This window comes from Schistocerca cancellata, chromosome 9 (genome assembly GCF_023864275.1).
Source record: "Schistocerca cancellata isolate TAMUIC-IGC-003103 chromosome 9, iqSchCanc2.1, whole genome shotgun sequence".
In the NCBI taxonomy this organism is placed as follows: domain Eukaryota; kingdom Metazoa; phylum Arthropoda; class Insecta; order Orthoptera; family Acrididae; genus Schistocerca; species Schistocerca cancellata.
The window spans coordinates 257,847,993-257,873,112 of record NC_064634.1 but is presented as its reverse complement, the minus strand read 5'-3'; the positions used below and the strand labels follow the sequence as shown (position 1 = coordinate 257,873,112).

General features: G+C 41.4%; 1 protein-coding gene across 1 annotated transcript in view; it reads left to right on the top strand.

Moving 5' to 3' along the window:
- Positions 1-25,120, top strand: part of LOC126101349 (odorant receptor Or2-like) — a 73,682-nt gene that overhangs the window by 21,386 nt on the left and 27,176 nt on the right. Inside the window, exon 4 of the mRNA XM_049912018.1 lies at positions 8,359-8,428. Coding sequence (XP_049767975.1) covers positions 8,359-8,428 — 70 coding nt within the window. The remainder of the gene's footprint in view (positions 1-8,358; positions 8,429-25,120) is intronic.

The window sequence follows — 25,120 nt, the reverse complement described above, 5'->3', positions numbered from 1 at the left end:
TGACTTTTTAAGGTCTTGGATTCACTCTCTTGTTTCCAAAAGCCTTAATCCTGTCTTTTTGTAACCCTGCAGTAGTTTTCTGTTTGGTCAAACCAAAGTTGATATCGTTTTCCACGCGAGAGTGTCCTCTTATTGGAAATACTATTTTGGTACTACCGAATCTCTTAGTGGTGTTAACGACTTAGTGAAGGTGTAAAAAGCTGTATAGTTCTATCCTCAGCATGAATCAAAGAACATTACAAGAATGTTTAATTTTTAATCAAGGATTTCACTCACATAATTCTGCAAAAAACTAATAAATTCTTTCGTTCGTTTACTCACTACCTCTTCAGTTAAGTATAAAATATTGCATCACTTTTGGACATCTGATGGGTGTTGGAACAGTCAAAACATATTTGACGCTTGTAATAAACATCAGTGAAGCTGATGCTTGGCAATGGAAGTTTTTTTTAAATAATCTATGCATACTGCTTCATTTTCCTCGATTTATTAACTTTCTTGTGTTTCTTTTCGTTACCTTAAATAAAATGTAACAGCCATTAGCTTACGAACCTGCTCTTTCGCACTAAGTATTTTAATTTGATTTCTAATTTCTAATTTTTCTTTTTCAGACTTATTATGCGTAAGCATTGCATTCAAACCTTTTAATTCTGCTTGAACTTTGTCACATGTTAAGCAGGTATTAGTATGCAGGTACCCTAATTAGAAGTTGAAGTTGCTGTTAAATATTTTCTGGTATGTTCCATATGGAACAAGAATTTCAGGTTTTTTTTTTACATAAATCATGGAACTTTCTTTTTATTGATAGGCCTTCTTGAAGGTACGTTCTGTCTGTCATGGCCTTGTCATAGTAATTCTCTCTTACCTTAAATGCACCAATGTAGTTTATAATTGCTGACTATTTTTCTTTGGATGGTTTCCAAGGGCGGTTAGCGTGTATACCTCTTTTCTCGTTGGGAGATATCCCAACATCCGTCGTACTCGACTGTATAGTCAGCCAAAGCCATTTGTCGTTCATGAAGTAACAAAGTACAGAATGCAAGCAGTATTTCACTCGTCGTATAATTTCGTCTGATTCTTACAATGTGTCAGAAAAGCTTTACGCCGCGTGGTTTGAGGCGCCATGTCACGTATTGCGCGGCCCCTCCCGCCGGAGGTTCGAGTCCTCCCTCGGGCATGGGTGTGTGTGTTGTTCTTAGCACAAGTTAGTTTAAGTTAGTTTAGGTAGTGTGTAAGTGTAGGGACCGATGGCCATAGCAATTTGGTCCCTAAGGAATTCACACACATTTGAAAATTTGAAAAAGCAATCTCTGGCAATGGAATGGTGATACCTAGGCCTTCTAAGAGCAATTAATGTCACAGAAATGAAGCTAGTTAAATAGGAAGAGTGATTATTTCAGTTACTTAACATAAAATTCTTGATAAGCTGCTCTTTTTCATGGGGTTTCATTTGTTTGAAACACTCAAATAATGAGCATTTGCAGTTACTGCCTAATTCTGGAGACATTGCTCTAAGGTCCCTGCAAACATTACTCATGCTATCTCATGTTATCTATTTTTAGATGATTATTAAAAGATGGTTTCTGATTGTCTTGCCATGATACACAAATTTTGAAATTCGTGAGAGGACCACACTACTATCACACTTTTACTGTAAGGAAATAACACAGAGTAAAAACTCAATCGGTCACGTTTGAAGTCGCAACCCAACTGATCTAGCAGGTGCAATGTGAACAGTGGAACCAAACCTTGGACTTGCCCCACTATTTCCGTGAAAAGACCGACTTATAACGTTCTTTCTGTTACCACTGAAATCAAAATCTTCTGTATCTCCTTGAATTGCCACTTTATTTCAGAGTCATGCCAACTGTCTTGTGGCACCGACGACTAGCCATCAGAATGTGCCATAAACTCATTTCCTCATTAAACGGACTTACCGAAGCCGACGGGTTGATCCCGTTCTTCAGTAGTCCCGCTTCATTTCCGTGTGTCTTCATTTGTGAGTTTTTGCAGTAGTCAGAGACGTAGGGAACGAAGCTCTTCTTTCTTCTGTATATTCACTAGCTTTTGCTCTTTTCGCCTGTAGCACTTTTATAAGCCTGTAATTTGTACTGATATTTGAGACATACGTGTTCCATATCGCTGCTGCTCTCTTATACCGACAGTAACCTTTCACAGTAATTGTCTCTGACCGGTTGCTGGCTAGCCGAAGCAAGTTTTCCCCTCAGGCGGCAGAGAATTGCCACCGAGCGGCACTGTATGGACGAGCGTGGCATAGTCTTTAACTCTTGCATGGTCGGTGGAAGCGTGTGTTGTTTGGGGTCCGTTGCGCTCCAGACGTGCTGACAACCCTGTAGGCTGAATATGGCGTGGTGTCGGCAGCCTGACAAACGGGAGTGTTGTTGGCACCGAGACGCCTGTTGGAATTCTGTCAGCCACTGAACCATATGGAGGAAGCAAACTTGGCTTGTGTATCTTTCGCTGCTCTGGACTGTGGAGTTTATGGTGAGCGCCCATTTCCAGCTATGGACAGCAATTCTGAATTTGATGAACAAGTGTTGCGGCTCCGGACGTTCTGGTTATCGTTTTAGATTACGAGTAATTTTCCTGTGGCTGGCCTGATATACAGTGGGGCATGTATGCACTTGTTTGTTTCTGTACTTGGCTACCTCTAGACTTTATAAACACGTTTCGCGACTTGTGGCGAATGTGGGCCGATCATTAAATTTAGTATTGGTCATTTTGGCATTAAATTGTCATACTGTTGAGTGGCTTGGATTGTTAATGTCTGTATAAATTCCGTTATTGAATATCGTCTATGGAGATGGATGCTCGAGTAATTGCTCTGAAAATTTTTGGGAAATTGTGTTTATCGTGTTTAACAACGTCGCCCCACTGGTTTCTGCATGTGTTATCTTGGTTTCGTGGTTCTACGATTAATGCAGTTTGCCCGTTGCATGGGAGCTAATGGTCATTTCATCATTATTACATACTGGATTCAAGATGGAAGAGAGTCTTGCTGTATCGTTCTGTGTGCGTCTGGAACTAAGTCCAGAGCTAATGAATTCTTTGCACATCATTGTACAGAGGTATCTTATACCTTTTGAAAAGAGCTGGCCTGCAAATTCCGCGTATATACTTTAGTGTAGGTTATTTGACATTCTCAAATCGGAAGACAGGCGATCTGTTATCTTAAAATGTGTGGATAAAAAGTTCTTTGTCAAGATCGTCAAAACTCCTTTATTGATTACTAGTTCAGCTCATTGATGAGCCAGCTTCAAATATAAAATAAAGAAAATTGCCTAAAAGAAGTGAACAATTGTATCATAAACTCGATATTTAAACTTCCATTCAATGATACACATCAATCAAAATTATTACCTAATTAAGTGTATATCAGCACCAGGCATTACAAACAGTCATAATCTGTTGAGCTGAATTTCTCTTGTCGTCATGTACACATTTAAAGACTGTAGAGAAAGTTCCTTAGGAAAAAATATTAGTTGTAATTATTGATAAAAAAGACAATGCAGGCAAAGAAAGTACATCTTTGCCACGATAAGAACGTGGTAAGCCCATCACTTTTTGGTAGGATTTCATCTCAAATTTGATTGTTAATTTTAGGTGTTCATTTTCTTGGTGTTGAATTTTGGTTCATTATGAAGTAGATTAGTATAGAGATTTCTTGCGTCATCGTGACAAAATGAAGATATACAAAGTACGTTCGGTAAGTGATATAAAACTATAATCTTTTCTAAAGTAGGTCGTCATGTTTAGATAAATTACAAAGTTAGCCATACATGTCTTCAGTGCTCATATTGCCACTGTTGTGTTTAAATGCAAGGAGACTGATAGTGGTAACTATCATATAATTCACGTGTGAACGCAAAGATCGAACAAGGAAGTATCTCTATTACGGCTGTTAGAGGGCAGACCACATATCTAGCGTTAGTGCTACAAGTAAACACTAACTGCCAGATGGCGCTGCTGATTAACAAAGTTTTACAAAGTCGTGCCTCTATAATCATATAACAAATTGTAACGTAAAGAAAATTCTATTAGATTTGCATTTTACAATGCAAGGAATTATGTTCAGTTTCTACAATCTGTAACAACCATATACCGAATTAAACTACAATTTGTAACAACCATATACCGAATTAAGCTGTTCGTTAAATAGTGCCAGGACATCGTAAACAAGAAGGAAATAAACATGGTCACAATTGAAAGCAATACAGTACTTTAGGACACTCGAAAGTATGTACAGCACCGATGCTCAAAAAATTATAAATCCATAATATTGAATAACAGAGCGAGTAACACTGTAATCCGAAGTCTAGGTGCCAATCATACTCAGTGCTACAAGTGCTTTCAGTTACAAGCCCGTAAACAGACGGATAAAACCTAAGTGGTACAGAGCCATTACATGTTACAGTAAAGAGGGTTATGAGGATCGAACTTCATGAATATAGTCATAGTGCTTTACACCCAGGTATCTGCTATAGATTATATCCTCAGACAATACCACATACGACGCATGTCAAAATACAAGTCAAGAAATGAACAATAAGCATTATTTCTGTTTGTTTGGTAGTACATACTCGTGAGACAGTCATATTTGTACCAACATCCTGAGGATGTGGACATATGTGTAATAAAATGGAACTTGAAGTCTGGGTGTTAAACACACAATCCACACATACTGAGGAACCTAACTCAGTTCTAGTGTTTCATATAAAAGAAGCGAAAAGTTGAAGTTACAAATGTTGTAGCCTGAGGTGTAGGTGCAAACTGTAACCAGCATTATGTGTGATCATTATTATGAAACCTAGCAAATAATAGAGAAAAATTATAGCTTTATACCACTTACCAAATGTGCATGGTATATTCTTTTTTGTCACGATCTATAAAACTTTTCAGTGCGTACCTGACAACAAGAGCGACTCGCTTCAACAGATTATGAAGATGTGTAATGCCTGCTGGTGATACACACTGAATTAAGCAATAATTTTGATTGGTATGTATCACAGAATGGAAATTTAAACATAAAATATATGGTACTACTGTTCACCTCTTTCATGCAATTTTCTATGTTTTAGATCTGAAAATGGTTCGTCTGTGACCCGAAACTAGTAATCAACAAAGCGGTTTTAGTGATCTTGGCATAGGATTTTTTATCCACACATTTTGCTGTAACTTGATTACTGTGCTGTAGCATTTGAGTGTGGTCGCCTCTTGTGCTACTGTCGCGTTGCGTGTTTGTTTGTCTTCCTCTGCTGCCCCAGCGGTCTTACGCTGATGTACTTAGTGTCTGCACTGCTTGCTGTAGACAGCTGTTACCTGTTTTAGCTGTTAGTTCGTAACTGAACATTCAACTTTATTTAGTTGCCTCACAGCTGTTCTGTCTTAATTTCACAGCCGTGCTGGCAGGCGTTCTTCCGCTATAATATCTAATTATACTCACAGTTACTTGTATAACTTTCTTAATAATCTGAATGACTGGTAGCAAGCTTAATTAGTAACAGCTACTGATGTGAAATCCTTTTGATAAAGCTATTTGTTCAAATCTTCCATAGCGCTATCAAGAGTTGGCTGTTCCTATATTACTTCATTTAAAAACGGCAGGGTATATTAAAATTTAAAATAATTTTCGCATTCAGATTTTGAGACGTCTCACATATTACAAAAGTCTGACTGGCAATGTGCTGCGAATTTAATTGAAAAAAAAAAAAAAAACGCTCTTGCTTGTCCGTCGGCAACGGCATATTTGTATTAATATTATAAACATATATTTAGTGGGCCTTCTTGTATTCTAGGGAATTATTCTGTAAAAACCTGATTGGGCGTTGGCTGCTAATTTAGGTGTAAAGAGTATTATTAGTATTGTTGTCTCTTTACCTGCATCTCTAGGTTGCAACTTGTCTTGATTCGTTTTCGTATTTTATTTTAGGCGCTTCCGTATTTGTGCAATTGCTCAGTAAAATTTTGAAAATTGTACTTAATTGCCTTTGAGTTTAAATTTTGCTTTAAGTTAATTTTTTCTTTCGCATTAATTGTCACCCTTTACTGTTAAGAGACTGTTTTGTTTGAGATAATAAATTGTTGCTTATGGGAACACGGTTTCTTTTCCCAGCACCTTACTACTTCCCAACCAGATCCCTGACGCTTTAGTATATTTTACTAATTTTTATACACGTGTATTGATTTAGACTGGGAGCTTCTGACAGCGTAATAAGCTGCGCCTCTGCCAATAAGCTGGTACATTTTGATAAAAAAATGTAACAGCGGTAGGAAATAATTCGAAGTCAGGAAAAGTCGCGCTGTAATGTACCTCGTCAAATAGTTTCTCAGTAATTCGAGCAGTCTCCTTTGTTTTGTGTCGCTGAAGGAATATGCGTTATTTTTTCATCTCGCTCAGAGTAATACCTCCTGTCTGACTCCTAGCAACCCTTCGTGATGAACCCTCTATTTTTTTCCTTTCGCCTACTCCACAAGATGGTTGTTTCATAGTTCTTTCGATGGTTTAGTAACCGACTGGTGGGTATTGTTTAAGATTTAACCTAAATCACTGGTGGTGGACTGAAACCTTTTGTTGTGTTGCATACACAACTAGGTCAACAACTTGAACAAAATATATCAGTAACCCTAACCATAGATTTTCCCCTCTCAGTGAGCTTTCGTTCCAAGTAGCAAGCAGGATATCACACACCAGCAGATGTCAGCGAAAGACCTGTGGACCACACCACTGTGGGTCCTTACAGTGCAAGCAATAAGCTAAACGCAAGATGGTGAAACTTTGCTGCTTCGTGCTAGCAAAGTATCTGAGAAACAATCAACAGTCGGCCGAAACCCATGAGAAGATTCTTAAAATAGTACACTACTGGCCATTAAAATTGCTACACCACGAAGATGACGTGCTACAGACGCGAAATTTAACCGACAGGAAGAAGATGCTGTGATATGCAAATGATTACCTTTTCAGAGCACTCACACAAGGTTGGCGCCGGTGGCGACGCCTACAACGTACTGACATGCGGAAAGTTTCCAACCAATTTCTCATACACAAAGAGCAGTTGACCGGCGTTGCCTGGTGAAACGTTGTTGTGATGCCTCGTGTAAGGAGGAGAAATGTGTACCATCACGTTTCCGACTTTGATAAAGGTCGGATTGTAGCCGGTCGCGATTGCGGTTTATCGTATCGCGACATTGCTGCTCGCGGTGGTCGAGATCCAATGACTGTTAACAGAATATGGGATCGGTGGGTCCAGGAGGGTAATACGGAACGCCGTGCTGGATCCCATGGGCCTCGTATCACTAGCAGTCGAGATGACAGGCATCTTATCCGCATGGCTGTAACGGATCGTGCACCCACGTCTTGATCCCTGAGTCAACAGATGGGGACGTTTGCAAGACAACAACCATCTGCACGAACAGTTCGACGTTTGCAGCAGCATGGACTATCAGCTCGGAGACCATGGCTGCGGTTACCCTTCACGCTGCTTCACAGACAGGAGCGCCTGCGGTGGTGTACTCAATGACGAACCTGGGTGCACGAATGGCAAAACATCATTTTTCTGGATGATCCAGGTTCTGTTTACAGCATCATGATGGTCGCACCCGTGTTTGGCGACATCGCGGTCAGCGCACATTGGAAGCGTGTATTCGTCATCGCCATACTGGCGTATCACCCGGCGTGATGGTACGGGGTGCAACTGGTTACACGTCTCGGTCACCTCTTGTTCGCATTGACGGCACTTTGAACAGTGGACGTTACATTTCAGATGTGTTACGACCCGTGTATCTACCCTTCATTCGATAGCTGCGAAACCCTACATTTCAGCAGGATAATGCACGACCGCTTGTTGCAGGTCCTTCACGGGCCGTTCTGGATACAGAAAATGTTCAACTGCTGCCCTGGCCAGCACATTCTCCAGATCTCTCACCAACGGAAAACGTCTGGTCAATGGTGGCCGAGCAACTGGCTCGTCACAATGCGCCAGTCACTACTCTTGATGAACTGTGGTATCGTGTTGAAGCTGCATGGGTAGCTGTACCAGTACACGCCATCCAAGCTCTGTTTGACTCAAGGCCCAGGCGTATTAAGGCCTTTATTACGGCCAGAGGTGATTGTTCTGGGTACTGATTTTTCAGGATCTATGCACCCAAATTGCGTGAAAATGTAATCACATGTCAGTTCTAGTATAATATGTTTGTCCAATGTATACCTGTTTATCATCTGCATTCCTGCTTCGTGTTGCAATTTTAATGGCCAGTAGTGTACAAAAATTGCTGTAGCACTGGATGTTAAACGGCAGAGTCTAGTACCAGTTGCTAATATTCGTTTTACTTGTTTTACAGGTTTACCAGATACCTGGAAGAAACTATGAGTCCCGTCGCAATGACGCAGTTCATGTTCAGCGTCCTGTCGGTATGCGTTCTGCTGTTTCAGGCCACATATGTAAGACGCCTTTAATACATTTCATTGCTGTATCACGCAGTATTACATTATATTCAGTGTCGTATTTTGAAATGTATGTGACAAATGTAAAGTTACAGCTGCCCGAATTGTTACATCAGATGAGAAGCATTAACTTTTGCGTTAACTTAATTGCTTCGACTATTTAAATCAACTTTCCGTTCTAGTCTGAATGGGCGATGCATGCCGGCCGATGTGGCCGAGCGGTTCTAGGCGCTTCAGTCTGGAGCCGCGCGACCACTACGGTTGCAGGTTCGAATCCTGCCTCGGGCATGGATGTAGTGATGTCCTTAGGTTAGTTAGGTTTATTAGTTCTAAGTTCTAGGGGACCTATGATCTCAGATGTTAAGTCCCATAGTGCTCAGAGCCATTTGGGCGATGCAGCACGACGTTACCGAATGAGTTAAGATCCACGGATTCTAGCCACCATTCTGGCATTACATCAGATATACTGTATTTCTGATGTTACTGAAGATTTATATACATGAGGTGTCACGCGGATAGTTTTTAGTAATTATCATTCGTGTTTTATGGTATTCTGCTATGCGTTTCGGGCCATGTATATGCATCCAGGTGTAATTTCGCTTTTAAATTATTCACCAACTGCGACATATTCACGTGTACGAATAGTGATCCAATACTGTAAAATGCTTTTTTATATTCCAGTCTCTGATCACAGATGAATTCTTTAGACGATGACCGTTTTCAGTCTGTAATGACCATCTTCATATCTTTTTTACGCCATGTCATAAAGTGGTACGGCCATAATGGCATCGTCAAAACATATACATATAATCAGCATACACCATATTTTAACTCTATGTGACGATGCTATACTGATTATATTTATATGTTTTGACGATGCCATTATGGCCGTATCACCTTAGGACATGGTGTAAAAAAGATCTGAAGATGGTCATTACAGACTGAAACCGGTGATCGTCTAAAGAATTCATTTGTGATCAGAGACTGGAATATAAAAAAGCATTTTAAATTATTTTTCTCGACTTCGAGGGAGACAACTGCGTTGAAAATTGTTCCTTCCGCTCAAGGAGATATATTGGGTTATACTGACGTGCGGTAGGCTACACCAGCTGCTAGCGTAATGTCAAAGAATGTTACTATTGTCTTATCTGAGGAAATTCTCGCTGGTTGCTCATTTTCGTCTCCTTTTCCTTCCTTAGATTTTTAATTCACCCTGTTGCTCAACGACGACGAAAATAATGTAAAAAGCGAAATATACCTCAATAAATACCCACAGAGCCCGAAACGCTTAGTATAATGCAGGGTAACGTAAATACTTACGACTAGACGTGGTGTTTATTGTACTTCTGGTGTTTCCAGTACGTAGTTCTACGGTTTTGTAGGACTGCTAATTTTTTTAGATTTACACGGGGTATCCCAGCAGAAGCAGTTTATAATTTATTTTTGCCGGAAGTTAATATTTGTTGTAAAGGTGATTCTGAGCATCAGAGTCGAAATCTAAAGTGATTAATATTTGCTTTTTGGTAAGTCCCTTCTCCTTTGTGGAGTCTCTAAAAGAGCAGCCATGTAATATACATCAACTTTCGGACTTCTTTTGTTTCTCCGATTAATGCTACTTCGCTTTCCGAAATTTTGCTTATTCTGAGCCACATGGCATAGTAAAACAGTGATTTCTTACTCTTCAGTTATTCATTGATCAAAATGTTTTTTTTTTTTTAATTTCTGAATGACAATGAACTTTTATTACATACAAGCGAATACTAACGTGTGATTCGAGAGGGAAATCCTGGTTCGAGTCTAGCTCCGGCACAAATTTTCATTGTCGTCATTCCCTTATACAACTGATGGTTCTTCGTGTTCTCAACTGCGAATAAATTTCATGTATTTCATAAGTCTCCGCAGTGCCTTCCCATGCACGCATATCCGAAGGAAAATTACACAGTTCTTCTTAACAACACAGACAGTGGATTGTGCATTTGTGTGGTCATAGTGTCCATAGTTGCTTTACAATTCTTGAGGGTATGTTGTTTCTCTCGTTGCAACTACAAAAATGTGTGATTTTTTTCAGCAGACGCGTTTCGATTTATTGAGGTAAAGCGTCATCAATGGTAGTGATTTTCGCCTGTTTTGTCGCTTACATCGGGAAATGCCGTCTGCTAGCAAATTTTTGTTTTTCTGCTTTAGATACTGACAATTTTGGCCTAATTTTTAGTTGTTCCTCAGAACTGTGCATTTCTTATGTTTTTCACAACACAATTTTATGCACACCACTATATACACAATAGAATACAATAGTGTGCATGAAAGAGTGTTGTGAAGAACATAAGAAATGCATAGTTCTGCGGAACAGCTAAAAATTGGAAGAAAATTATCACTGTCTAAAGCAGAAAAACAACGATGTGCTATCAGACGGCATTTCACGATGTAAGCGAGAAGTCAAGCGAATATCACCACCATTGATGACGCTTTACCTCAATAAACCGAAACGCGTCTGGTGAAAAAAAAATCATGAATTTTTGTAGTTGCAACGACAGAACGAAAATATCGCCAAGAACAGGCACTGAAATATCGTATTTATTCACCTATATTAAATAGTAACTTTCAATTAAAGTATGAAGATGGTATCTGTTCTTTCAGACATGCCCGAAAGAACAGATACCATCTCCACATAGGTAAGACTTACTGGCCAGTGATCTTCTTCAGGGGGATGCACTCACATTGCTCCAACTCTTGCAGGAATCGGTAGATTCACTTCCGTGAGTAATGGGTATAGTGGGTAGGGGCACTACATTTGTAAGTGGACAGTAAGTTGGAAATGTGGGTCTCACGGGGAGCGTGCCAGAGATAAGTCCCTGCAGTAGCACTATCCCCTGTGTCCTCGATGGCGAGTTCCTCTTCGAGGGCCGAGCGGGAAGGGTCTTGTTTATTCCACATCCCGCAGCTTCACTTGTGTGGAATTTTCCTCGTTAGTGTGCCTGCCGAGTGAGTCGTAGCACCTCCTCTCAGCCATTACTGTCTGTCTGTGTCCGTCTGCTTGCAGCGGCGTCGGCCGCTCCGCAATGGCTATCATGGTTTCCACGTGTATTCCACGAAAAGGTACTGTGAGCTTTACTTTCGATAAAACAACGGGACACGTGCACCTCGGGTATCTATAAATCCACGATTGGCTTGTCGAACTCTGATGAGGTCCACACTGCTTATTTTGATGCAGACGAGTACGTGTTTTACATAAAATTTATGGATCCCCTTCACGTTGAAAGATTACTGTCGCGACATAGTTCTCAAGTCCCGTTCAAAATGGTTCAAATGGCTCTGAGCACTATGGGACTTAACTATTGAGGTCATCAGTCCCCTAGAACTTAGAACTACTTAAATCTAACTAACCTAAGGACATCACACACATCCGTGCCCGAGGCAGGATTCGAACCTGCGACCGTAGCGGTCACGCGGTTCCAAACTGACGCGCTTAGAACCGCACGGCCACACCGGCCGGCAGTCCCGTTCAAGCATAGCAATAATTTCGTTAGTATGGTGTCATTCGCAGATGCTGAAATCGAATAGACTGATGTTCTAGTATTAAACCTCCTGCCGGAAGTTGATGACAACTTTCTAAACTACATAGACTCCTTATGCTAACGTGAGAAACGCCGGCCGTGAACGGTGGCCTACTCAACACAGATTACAGTGTTATAGTGGAATTCGTTCCTTGGAAATGCATGTCAAACGCAACATTCCCTCACATTTAAAAGTGTGTGTTAACCACGTCCGTGTCATGTATACTGGTCAAGAGGGAACCTGCTTCCTATGTAATGAAAGTGGACACGTTCGGTCTAATTGTCCGCGTAGGGTTTTTGTATTAAAGCCGTCATTAGGGCAGCGTCGCAAACTGACCGTTGATGATCTTCTGCTACCGCCGTCGGCCCTGCTTCTACTTCGGAATATAATGAAGTCAGTTCTGATAATCGAGTCAACGAATTTCCTCCTTTACCTCCACGACAGGTACAGAACCCTATTGGCCCCAGGCTAGGACCTATAACGGCGACAAACAAGCGACGTGAGGATTTGGCTGTGCCTTCTGCGCCAACCTCCTCCGCATCGATTGTGTCCCGCGCTCCTCTCGATGCTACGATATCTCCCATCCGTAGTACGGCGAGTGGCGAAGAAGTTATCTCCAGCATCCCTCCTGCTCGCGAAGTGGCTCCTTCTGAGCTGTCTATGTGTGAGAAGAGGGAGCGGAGTCCCCCCCCCCCCTTCGTCTTGATGCTTGTGTCCTCCGTTACAGTCTGAGACGATGCAATGTCCTCCTTTTCCTTCGTCTTCAGGCGCAACTCCTGAGGATGATAAATTAGCGACCAAGTACTACCTGTTGCATTGGCAGTTCCGCAGAATGATTCCGCCTTCGTGATAGGACCTGCATTATATGACCCTAGTTATAGGGGAGGGGGAGGAAGCTGTGCCTATGACCTGTCCCACACCTCCGTATGCAGTGGGCGCCATCCCACGTAGCCGACAGAAACAGTGTACACAGCCTGACCGTGCGGTGGCACGTAAGAAATCTAAGAAATGACGGGGGTTCTGGTCCCCTGATGTCTGCTTCCACTGTGGATTCCGCAATGGACCTTGGCTCTCAGCTGCCTACCTCATTCTACTCGAAGGTTCCGTACATCCCTGTCCAGCTGTGATCAATGACCCAAGCCCACATGTTCCTTTCCTTAAACGTTAATCGTGTAGAATCATAATTGTGATTGGCATAGCTGCGTCAGTTCATTTATGATTCATGTACGGACATACTTTTCTTACAGGAGATGTTATTCAGTAATTTCTCCTTACCTGGTTTATGTATAACCTTTAATGTAGCAGCCGAATATTCTACGGGGACTGAGTTATTCTTTCGCGAAGGCATTCCTATTGCCGAGGCGGAAATGTTGGATTCTGGCAGCGGCACAGGTTGTCAACTTTTTAATCTTACCTTGGTTCTTTTACATTCCCCTTCTGGCACTTGTCGCGCAGTGGATCGTTCGCGTTATTATAAAGTGGATATTATTTATCTGTTGCGTAAGAGACCTCCGGGTATTCTGTTGGATGGTGATTTTAGCTGTGTATTGCGTCATGCAGATCAACCTCCTAATTTTAATTTCCCCTCCTTACGCCTAAAAGACGTCTGGATATGAAAATAACCGACGTTAGTTAAATTTACCCATTTTACGGCGACTCCTAGTAACAGGTTAGATAGGTTTTACTTATTAGACTGCCTGAACGATAGTATTCTTAATGTTGAAGTCATCCCAGCTTCCTTTACGGATCATTGTGCTGTGGCCACAACTCTCAACCTTGAACTGCAACAATCAAATTGTTTAGCCCTCCGTGGATGCTAAACGTCGCTCACCTAGCTGACCCCTCTCTCGATGACGTGATGCAAGTCGTATGGGAGCAGTCCACTGGGAAATACTCTTCCACCCTTCACTGGTGGACACAACTAGCAAACCCGAGGCTCAGGCAAACTTTGATACATTTTTGTGCTGCGAAAGCGCGAAACTTTCGGAGAACTTATGAATATTACTATCCCATCCTGCGTGAACTTTATGCTGCTTCGGATCACGCCCGTCTGCGAATTGCGGATGTTAGGCGTATAAAGGCAAAATTATTGACCTTCAAGAAAATACAAATGGAAGGTTTGAAAATCCAATCGAAGCCGCGTCATCGGTGACGGAAGAACTGACTTCCTTATATCATTTGCTTTGGCATCAGAATCGTCACCGACGCGTTTGTATTCATTCTCTAACGACAAATGATGGACGTATAGTAACGGCGCAAGCTGATATACAGTATATAGTGCGTATCTTACACCAGTACTATGTAGACATCTAAGACATCGATGAGTCCGGTGAAACATTTTACGACCCGCTTGTCAGCATCTTGGATACAACAATTACACCTGAACATAATACAATGCTCTTAGCTGCATTTCAGCCTTAGGAAGGTTACGAACTTATTGTCAGATCGCTTTCTCAAAAGTCATTGGGTCTAGATGGACTTCCCAAGGAGTTTTTCGTGGGCTTTTGACCGTTGTTGGATGCTACCTTTATCTCCCTTTTGAATGAAGTGCTACAGGGTAGAGCAGTGCCGACCTAGTTCAAAGTGGGAAAAATTGTTTTAATCTGGAAACGCCGGGAACCGGTTGCCCCTGTTAGCTTTCGCCCACTTACTTTGTTAAACTTGGATTATAAGACTGGCGAGGGCAGTTGGCAGTAGGATGTCGGCTCTGATGCAGACGGTTGTTGCAAAACATCGAATCTGCGTACCCGGTCGTACGATTGTTACCCCTATAGTCGAGTGTCGTGACGTAGTTTCGGTTGCTGCTGTAACGTCCGTTACTTGTGCCCTTGCTTTTTTAGACTTCGATAAGGCAATTGATCATGTTAATCACGACTTTCTGCTTCGAATTCTGGAGGCAGTTGGTTCCACTGTTGACACACGGCGAGTTCTCTCAAATCTATTTACGGGTATTTCGGCTTCGGTGGTTTTTAATGGCCAATTGACGTCCCCAATAAATATCCATAGGGGAGTGCCTCAGGGAAGCCCGCTGTCAATGACTTTGTTTGTGTTGTCTCTGGAGCCCCTACTTCCGATGCTAGAATCTCAGCTGACAGGTTGGACGCTTTCCGGCGGGACTAGAGCTGTTCATGTATACGCGGATGACGTGATGGTTCTGCTTCGCAATCCTGCTGAGATACCTCGATTGAAGGCTGTAATCGATGATTTTTGTCGGAGTTCAGGTGCAAAACCTAATGAAGGTAACTGCAAACTTCTTCCCTTGCGAAGTTTTGATGACGTGGTTTTTCCATGGGCTACTGCGGTGCATCGGCATACGCGTCTCGGTATCATCATTGATCGCTGTCCACTCAAAATGGTGACGCTCAAATGGAAGTCCGCTACGGAAAAAATTCAGGCAGCGATATTAGAGCATGAAAGGCGTTCTCTTACTCTGCTCCAGAAAGTCAGAATACTGGATACATGTCTTATACAAAGCTTATTACGTGACCCAAGTTTATCCGCTTCTCTCGATGATGACGAAGAAACAACAACAATTGTCTGGTCGTTTCTTACGGAAGAGACATAGATTTCGCTTACGGTATGAGATGATCACGAAGCCTCTTTCCTTTGGGGGGCCGGGCCTGAATGATGTAAGACGGAAGCTGCAGATGCTGTATGTGCTACGTACTGTTTTGACGCTGACTCAAGAAACTCACACATTCACCTCTCATGTATTTATGTGTCCGTCCTGCTAGTCTTGAACCCCTATTGATATTGGTCCAATAAATTATAAGTTAAAACACATTCGTGTCTCCTTTCTTGCGGTGAGATATTCAAGGACTGACATCTTATGGAGACCAGTCTTCACTATGAAATTGCTAAAGACTCGACGGTAAGCAATCCCTTGCCCGAACATCGTTGAAAGAGAATCGCCGTATAGAACGTGGACGACAGTTTGGTTCAATATCAGTCTTCCGATTTTTGCCGATGCAGGTAGCGTCTTCGTGGTAAAAGGTAGTAAATAACTTGATTCCAACGAACAAGCGACTTTTCCATATTGGGCTTAATGACGCGGATTTATGTAGTCGTTGTACGTCTCCAGATAAGATACATCGCTTTACTTGTGGAGGTCATATGGCAAACTCGTCTTGGATCAAGACACAATTGGCCTTCCTTACTCGATCTTCTGAGGCTGCATGCACTACGAACATCATATTGCGCCCAGATTCTTCTTTCTTTTCACGGTCGAAAACCCATACCGTTATGTGGTTGCTGGGACACTTCGTTAATTATGTTGTAGAAGTCGAGGGGGAAGATCACACGAACTTCATGCAGTACATCAGTACATGATCACTGCCTATTGGACGTGCTTGCGAATGCCTCGATATCGAGACCACTTCGCCAACATGTTGGCTCTTGTTTTCGTCGGCAAGGTGTTGGTTAATTTGATTTTTATGATAAGTGTTTCTCTTTGTTATGTATGTTCCCATCTGATTTGCTTCGGCTTGTCCTCTCCTGGATTCCCTGTTCGTTTTGTTTTGTATATTGACTCAGCATCGCTCCAGTTCTGTTGTAAAATGCGTATAGATGAAGTATAGACACCCGTGAGCGTCTCCAATCCTTGCAATCAAATTGCAATTTTTCTTACTTTGTTATTTCGAAGGTAATCTGGATTCGTTTTCCTTTTACTTTAAGACTCTATTACAAACTATAAAAATAAATGAAAAACAGAAAATAAAAAATTAATAAAAAACGATATAAAACAATTGTTGATACATACCATGTGAGCTTGGTGGTGGTTTGTCGCACACGTTCTCGGGTTTTTATTATTGTCATTAATATTATTATTCTGTTATCCTAATTTTTTCTCCCATTTACAGCTTATATTACATGACGATTTGACTATGGTCTACTGAAGTGTCATGATAATACCAAGTCATTCTGACGATAACAAAATAGCTCAGTGGGATAGAGCGTTTGCCATGTAAGCAGGAGATCTTGGGTTCGAGTCCCGGTCGGGGCGCACATTTATCAACGCCTGTAAGCAGCTAATGTCTGGATTTCATTGTAATTTCATTCAATTAAAATGTCCACCCCTGTGCGGGAATTACACAATGCGTGTGAGAGTACAATTTTGTGACGTAGGAACGACGACATATGGAAGTTTGGCTCTGCCCATGACTCGTGCACGGATAGCCAAAGCGGTTAAGACGACCGCTCGCGTAAAGCGGGAAATCCAGGTTAGATTCCCGACCCGACAGAAATTTTCACTGTCGTCAATCCCTTATACAGCTGACCACTTTTCGTACTTGCAACTGCGAGTACATTTCATGTACTTCTTATGGCGATGGTATCTCCTTGCAGCACTTGCTGTGACGTAGGGATTTTTGCTGTCAAACTCCATTCGCCGCTGGACGTCCAAGGGATTCTTCAAACAACAATGAAAATAGAAAACAAATATCTGAAAACAGATACATAGGATGTCGTTTGTATATAAACGACAGCTTCCTTAACTCTCTTGACCTATTTAGTCAAGTCGAGTGAGCTGAGGTAGCTAAGCTGTCTCTGATGATATTTACTTCTTAGTAATTTCGATTATGCGTTCAAATCTGTTAACTTAAAGATGAGACACAGAGATCTCCGCCCCTAAAACAGCAAGCTTAGTCCTGCATTTGGTCAGATAAATATCACAACTTCGCGCTCCACTGCTACCGCATCAGCTGTCATTAGTTTTAGATTCGCGCTCCGCTGCTATTGCATCAACTCTCATTAGCTTCCAATTCTTATATCCTCTTTCTTCACCAGTAGTCGTACTTTGAGGGAATCCTGCACCTTGGTGTACCCGTGTGTCAACTGTGTCTGTAATATTTTCTTTAATTTGGGCTCTTTCCTAGTTATGATTATTAATTTTTCCAAATTTGTTATATGTTATTAAAAATGTTGACCAATTTCGTTCTCAATCCTTGCTACAATTTTTGTGCGCCATTATTCATACGTTGAGAACTTTAGTGACCATTGCTGTGACGATAATGTACGGGCCCTAAGCCAAGCTTGCTAGTGGATAATTATTCCGACTGACCTTGTAGCCCCGCAACGTTTCATACAGACAATGCTCTCCGTTTCTTCGTACTCCAGTTTACAGGTTTAGCAAACGGAAAGGTAGGCAGACTCACACACAGTTACGTCTGTACTTGTGTGTTATGAAGACAATTAAAGTGATTTTTTTATACTAATGTAATTCTAAAAGTTTCTCAAGAGATCTGAAGCATTGCGCACTGTTTCGCAGCCTTACACAATACGGTCGTGGACATTTTTTCGGCATCCTTTACCTAGGTTCGAAACAAAGGAGCTTTCTAATGCTCCTACAATTAAAATAGTGTTAGGTTTAGGTCCGTAAATATGGAAGCTACTGAACTAATTTCTAAATAAGATTCTTGAATTGGTGGGTAAGGAGGAATGGATCAATGCCCTGGCCACCACGTTTTCCAGATACTAGACCACTAGACTTTAATGTATGGGTGAATTTGAAAGCTCTTGAACATGGAAACCAGAATAAGAGGCAGGGAGCCTTCGTGTCCGTATTGTCGAAGAGAGCAAGCCCAAACTCAGTTCTCTCCAGGCATACGTCGGCCTAACCAGGATTCAGTTAGAGATTGATGCGTGTAGCAAAGCTAACAAGACATTTACAACATTTAATGTAAGAACAAGTTTCGCATGGTTCACTATTTCGAGTGTACTCCAAGATTAATGCTTTGTAAGGAATTTTAGAGAATGAGTATTGACAAAACGCCGGCCGCGGTGGTCTAGCGGTTCTGGCGCTGCAGTCCGGAACCGCGGGACTGCTACGGTCGCAGGTTCGAATCCTGCCTCGGGCATGGGTGTGTGTGATGTCCTTAGGTTAGTTAGGTTTAAGTAGTTCTAAGTAGTAGGGGACTTATGACCTAAGATGTTGAGTCCCATAGTGCTCAGAGCCATTTGAACCATATTGACAAAACGCTTCGGGACTCATGTCCAACTTGTCTTCTTATGACTGTGAGGAATGTGTTCTGGAAGTTAGCCTTATTCTTTCGTTGAACCCACGTAATCACGTCTTATTGTAAACGTGAATATCAACAAATTTGCTACATTAATTCTAATATTCTGTTGTGAAACTAAGTTTTCCTGGCGCCTAATGATTTTGAAACGTTTTCGGGTATTCGTCTTGGTGGCGTTGTCCAAAGGGTTGGATATTTCAGGGAGTTGACTTGTTACCTGCTTTGGGTGATCCTTGTGACCAATTGTTCGCCTCTACGTTCACAATGGAGATTGATGAAAGCAACCAACCTCAGTTCTTGAACGTGTTAGTCAACTGGTGACCGGTTGACACACTAGGACACAGCTGTTACTGTAAATAAATGCATACAGATCTATAGTAGCATGCTACACGCTGTCATGTTAATTCCAGATGAGAAGATGTCATTATCACTATAGAGCGCAGGTCTCCGCGAAATGTGCAACCAAGAGTTTTTAGCAACAGGATAGCAGCAGACATTTTTCTGGAAGAACGGTTACAATCCCTATCGGATCACATGTACCGTAAATCCTTAGACATCTAGGCAACAACTTGCAGAGGAAGAGGAAAAACATATTTCGACGGTCTTTATCCCTTACGACTGGTAAATGTCGTGTGACTAGGGCCTCCCGTCGGGTATATCGTTCGCCGGGTGCAAGTCTTTCGATTTGACGCCCCCTCGGCGACTTGCGCGTCGATTACAACTGGTACCACGTCTGTGAAAATCGGCAGACTGCTCCTGCAACATGACGTGAAGTGTGCATTTCGCTCGTGGAGAAAGTAGTAAACTACTGTAGGCTACTGTAAACTATAACAAGTAAGCGAAGACTACGGTAGTTTTCCTAGTAGCTTTGGCCATTTAAAATCGTAATCGCCTTACCTGGTGTTAGGTAATCGCCTTACCTGTTAGGTGCATACCTCTCGGGCCTTAGCTAATTTCGGCCACTTTGTTCGCGTATGCAGTGTCTTACTGGATCACCCTAGAAACCTAGCTGTGAACCATCTAGAGAGTAAGTGAGGATATGTAAATTGCCACGTAACCTATGGAATCTTTTTGTTTTACATAGTTATCCTCGTGCTGTTACAGTCCGCGGTAGCGTTCTCGCTTCCATAGCACGGGGTCCCGGGTTGGATTTTCACTTGCCTCGGGATGACTGGGTGTTTGTGTTGTCCTCATCATTTCGTCATGATCCATGAGTGTGGCGAGTTTGGACTGACCAAAGGTTGGGAATTTGTACGGGCGCTGATAACCGCGCAGCTCATCATCATCACTTAAAAATAGCAAGTATTCATTGCAAAATTGTTAATATTTAATTCAGGTATTATTCGAAAACTGTCGATTTTTAACGTGCAACAGAGGGATGTTGTAGAAAAAGAAATGATTTATCATATAGCGCTAGAAAACTCAATTTCCTCAAAAAAAAAAGGTAAAATAAAGAAAACCGACAAACAAAAACATATCCAACATCGTTTCAATACTTCGTCAAGTTAATATCAAACATGTTTGTTATTCATAAACAAGTTTCGCACTTGTCAATAATAACGGGGAACTCTTGCCTTTGATCACGATGAAGAACGTTCTATTGAGTACAATAACAATACAAATTTTTTATTTTCGCTCATTCAGACTGTACTTTCAGTGAAAGTAATTGCTTTGGTTATATAAAAGTGCAGATAAACTAGTTTTCCTTACTTATAAAATGTGATTTATATTTTGTTAACATATAAAATACACAACGGACTAAGATTGAACAATGCGTGGTTCTAATTACGTGCAAAACAAACAAAAAAAGAAAAGCAAGTCTCCCAGTTTCTCTCACAGATTCATTTATGTTTCTTTCCCTAGCAGTGATACCAAATATTACCTGTAATCCTACCATTTACTACGTCATTTGTGGCCACGCGGTTCTAAGCGCTGCAGTCCGGAACCGCGCGACTGCTACGGTCGCAGTTTCGAATCCTGCCTCGGGCATGGATGTGTGTGATGTCCTTAGGTTAGTTAGGTTTAAGTAGTTCTAAGTTCTAGGGGACTGATGACCTCAGATGTTAAGTCCCATAGTGCTCAGAGCCATTTGAACCATTTTTGAACTACGTCATTTACGTATCGTACCAAAACGACTGCACTATAGTTGTGGTAGAGCGAACTCTACTCGTGGTCCAAGACGAAGGCCTTGGTGGGGTCTGCTAAGGACGACCAAGGACTCCAAAAACCAGGAGACTACTGCATTCATTGCCAGTGCGGGAAAATTTCGCACTATCCAGACATAATAGGAAATACGAAAAGAGCACAAGTCTCACAAAGATACGGGACAACTGAAAGTCAATCTTCGGACAGCAGTGCATGTCCAAAACGAGGTAACTTGAATTCTGATAGCATCAAGTTATTAAAACAGTCAAAGACAAAATAATGGTTCAAATGACCCTGAGCACTATGGGACTTAACAGCTGTGGTCATCGGTCCCCTAGAACTTAGAACTACTTAAACCTAATTAACCTAAGGACATCACACACATCCATGCCCGAGGCAGGATTCGAAACTGCGACCGTAGCAGTCGCGCGGTTCCGGACTGCAGCGCTTAGAACCGCGTAGCCACAAATGACGTAGTAAATGGTAGGATTACAGGTAATATTTGGTATCACTGCTAGGGAAAGAAACATAAATGAATCTGTGAGAGAAACTGGGAGACTTGCTTTTCTTTTTTTGTTTGTTTTGCACGTAATTAGAACCACGCATTGTTCAATCTTAGTCCGTTGTGTATTTTATATCTTAACAAAATATAAATCACATTTTATAAGCAAGGAAAACTAGTTTATCTGCACTTTTATATAACCAAAGCAATTACTTTCACTGAAAGTACAGTCTGAATGAGCGAAAATAAAAAATTTGTATTGTTATTGTACTCAATAGAACGTTCTTCATCGTGATCAAAGGCAAGAGTTCCCCGTTATTATTGACAAGTGCGAAACTTGTTTATGAATAACAAACATGTTTGATATTAACTTGACGAAGTATTGAAACGATGTTGGATATGTTTTTGTTTGTCGGTTTTCTTTATTTTACCTTTTTTTTGAGGAAATTGAGTTTTCTAGCGCTATATGATAAATCATTTCTTTTTCTACAACATCCCTCTGTTGCACGTTAAAAATCGACAGTTTTCGAATAATACCTGAATTAAATATTAACAATTTTGCAACGAATAATTGCTATTTTTAAGTGATGATGATGAGCTGCGCGGTTATCAGCGCCCGTACAAATTCCCAACCTTTGGTCAGTCCAAACCTTAGCAGTCGCGCGGTTCCGGACTGCGCGCCTAGAACCGCGAGACCACCGCGGCCGGCAGTCAAAGACATTCTGGAATTTGTTTTAAAAGGATCTGTAGAGATTCGACTGCATTATGGGATGATAAATAAAGCAGAAGTTTTCAACTAAGTAAAACCTGAGACTCAACTCTAAGCGTCTCAAAGCACAATGATAGCCTGTGGAAAGGTCTACTCATCCCACGCCAACTGAAGAGCTGAGATCGCACTGCGTGGACGCACTTCCTCCGCACCAGCAGCGTCCAAACCTCCGCCGTGGCAACGCAATGCGTGGAAGTTATTCGTGTCCAATTCCCGTACTGGCCCCTCCACCTCGCCAGCGGAGCCTCTCCTGGACATTGCGGGCCTGTGACCAACAACAGGATCGAGAATATACAGACGACGTTCAGCGGAACACATTCTGAGGATGGTAGCATGTCAGGGTGCCAAAACAGTGCACCATCTGGACGATGCTATCTCGCTGAATATCGATGAAAACTTGAAAGTCATCATACACAGGGAAAAACTAAAATCACACAATTAAGTGCTGTCTTGCGTATATCCATGGTGGCAATTCCGTGGTGACAATTTCTTACTATATTGTCCATTTTCCCTCCAGACGTTCTTCATAGTAAAAAAAATAAAAAATAAATGTTTTGAAGCTGCGCAACATGCAGCAATCCGAAACAATATTAATAAAATTTTACGTTAGAGTTGTCAAAATTATATTTAACATAATTAATTTTTAAGTGAAACGTACTGTCTTCGAAGGCAGCTGTTCATTTCAGTGTCAGTATTTAAAATAAATTATGACTATGAGAGAACTTGATAAGCTGGCGGGTAGTATACAGTACATCTGTATACACTACTGGGTGTTTTAAGAAGATTTATCTTATTTGAAAAGACGATATCACTTACCTAAATGAACATACCAATTTTAACTTATGCATGGGACTGCAAAATTTTTATTTAAAAAAATCTAAATTTACAAGGATACATCTTTTTACGTATGCACATGAAATCTTCGGGTACTTTAAAAAAAAAAAAAAGTTTATTCTGCCTTCTGCTAACCGTGTGACAAACATTCAGGCGACAGTCAAACTCGTCCAGTACCTTTGCGAACGAGTCTGAGATCTGAGATAACTGAATTCACTGCTGCTGTTACAAGGTTTCGCAGTTCATACGAAACACGTAGACAGTCTTGCTCAAAAAAAAAAAAAAACCACGTATCATGAAATCAGACGACCTGACGACCTTAGAGGCCAATGGTGCGATGTGAGATCCCATTACGGATGATCCATTGTTGAGGAGGTTATCGCTAAGAAATGCTCTTACATGCAGATGTGATGGCTCTTACATGCAGGTGTGATGGTGCTCCATTGAGTAGAACAATGAATTTTCGGCATGTTATCACAACTGCGAAGAAGCCAGGTCTCCAAAGTAAACAAGTATGTGATACCGTGAGAAATATGGGTAGTAAATTTTTTTGTCAGGAAATGACATAAAACACAACAATCTTAGCATAGGGTATCTTGTATTCTAACATAGTAACGATTCATTTTTCCTCTTAGATAGAATGCAACACTATCACTGAAGACTAAATGTGAAAGCAAATTATTATCTTAAGTCCCCTATATCCACATAAGTTTGCAAACCGCTACACGTTTTCATTCATCCTCATGAAGGGCTTGTAGCAACTGAACTCTTGAAATGTCTCCTTTGAAAAATTATGAATGGTAGTGCTGGAAAAACTCTTATATTATTTGATACAGAAACAGCTGAGCAAAACTGAACGTACTCACGGTTCTCTCTTTACTTTTTCTGATCATCACTATACTGAAACACAATATTTTTTAGCGCAACGCAATTTGACTTTCAATAATCCCTACAAAGAATGGCCCTGACTAACAATAACCCATACCTTTCATGAATCACTTACCTCACAAAAATCTTCGCTACTCGAACTACTGCGATACAGCGAGTGCCAATACTGCCAGCTAAATAAAAGATTCTAACTACTGAAGGCACTAACTACTGACAGATATCGTTAGCAAATGAAAGATTTTGATAGAGAACACAATGTATTTACCTTAATAATGTTCAAAAGTCATCATATATATATTTATAAATTCATGACATCAATTTGTAAAAATTTCCTTTTTCTGGCGGACACACATCCAGATCGTCCGCTCAAAACTCTGGCATCTCTTCTTACATCCACCACTGCTGGCGGCTCACCTCCAACTGCCCAATGCTACGCGCTGTTCACATCCAACTGCCCAACACTACAGAAGCGAATATTCCAACAATGAGTCCAACTAGCCACAGACTCCACACAGCGCAGTCAGCGATTTTCATACAGAGCCTACTTACACTCTGTATGATATGGAAAAGAAATGGCGACGTAAAACAAGCCTGAGATACAAGCATATTGCTAAATCTCAGGTGGCACGAAAAGCAGGTTTCTGTGTACCACATGCAAAACTGTCGAAAACAACTTAAGTCTTCAATGTGCACACGGGGGTGATTTGTGGATTTCCCATACATTAACAACGAGCGCTTTGAAAATGTAAGCGTCAGCCTGGAGTGCTTTGAGCTTTTAGGAGGTGCATTGCTGTGTTCTCAACGAAAATCACACAGCAAAGTGAAAAGCGGCAAACCATCTAGTGTGATCCTTGACAATTAATATGAGAATTACATTCAACTCGAAAAATAGCGAGGAGGCCGAATACAACAATAATAGTTCTGAAAAGTAAATTTGTACTGCTGCGACAGTG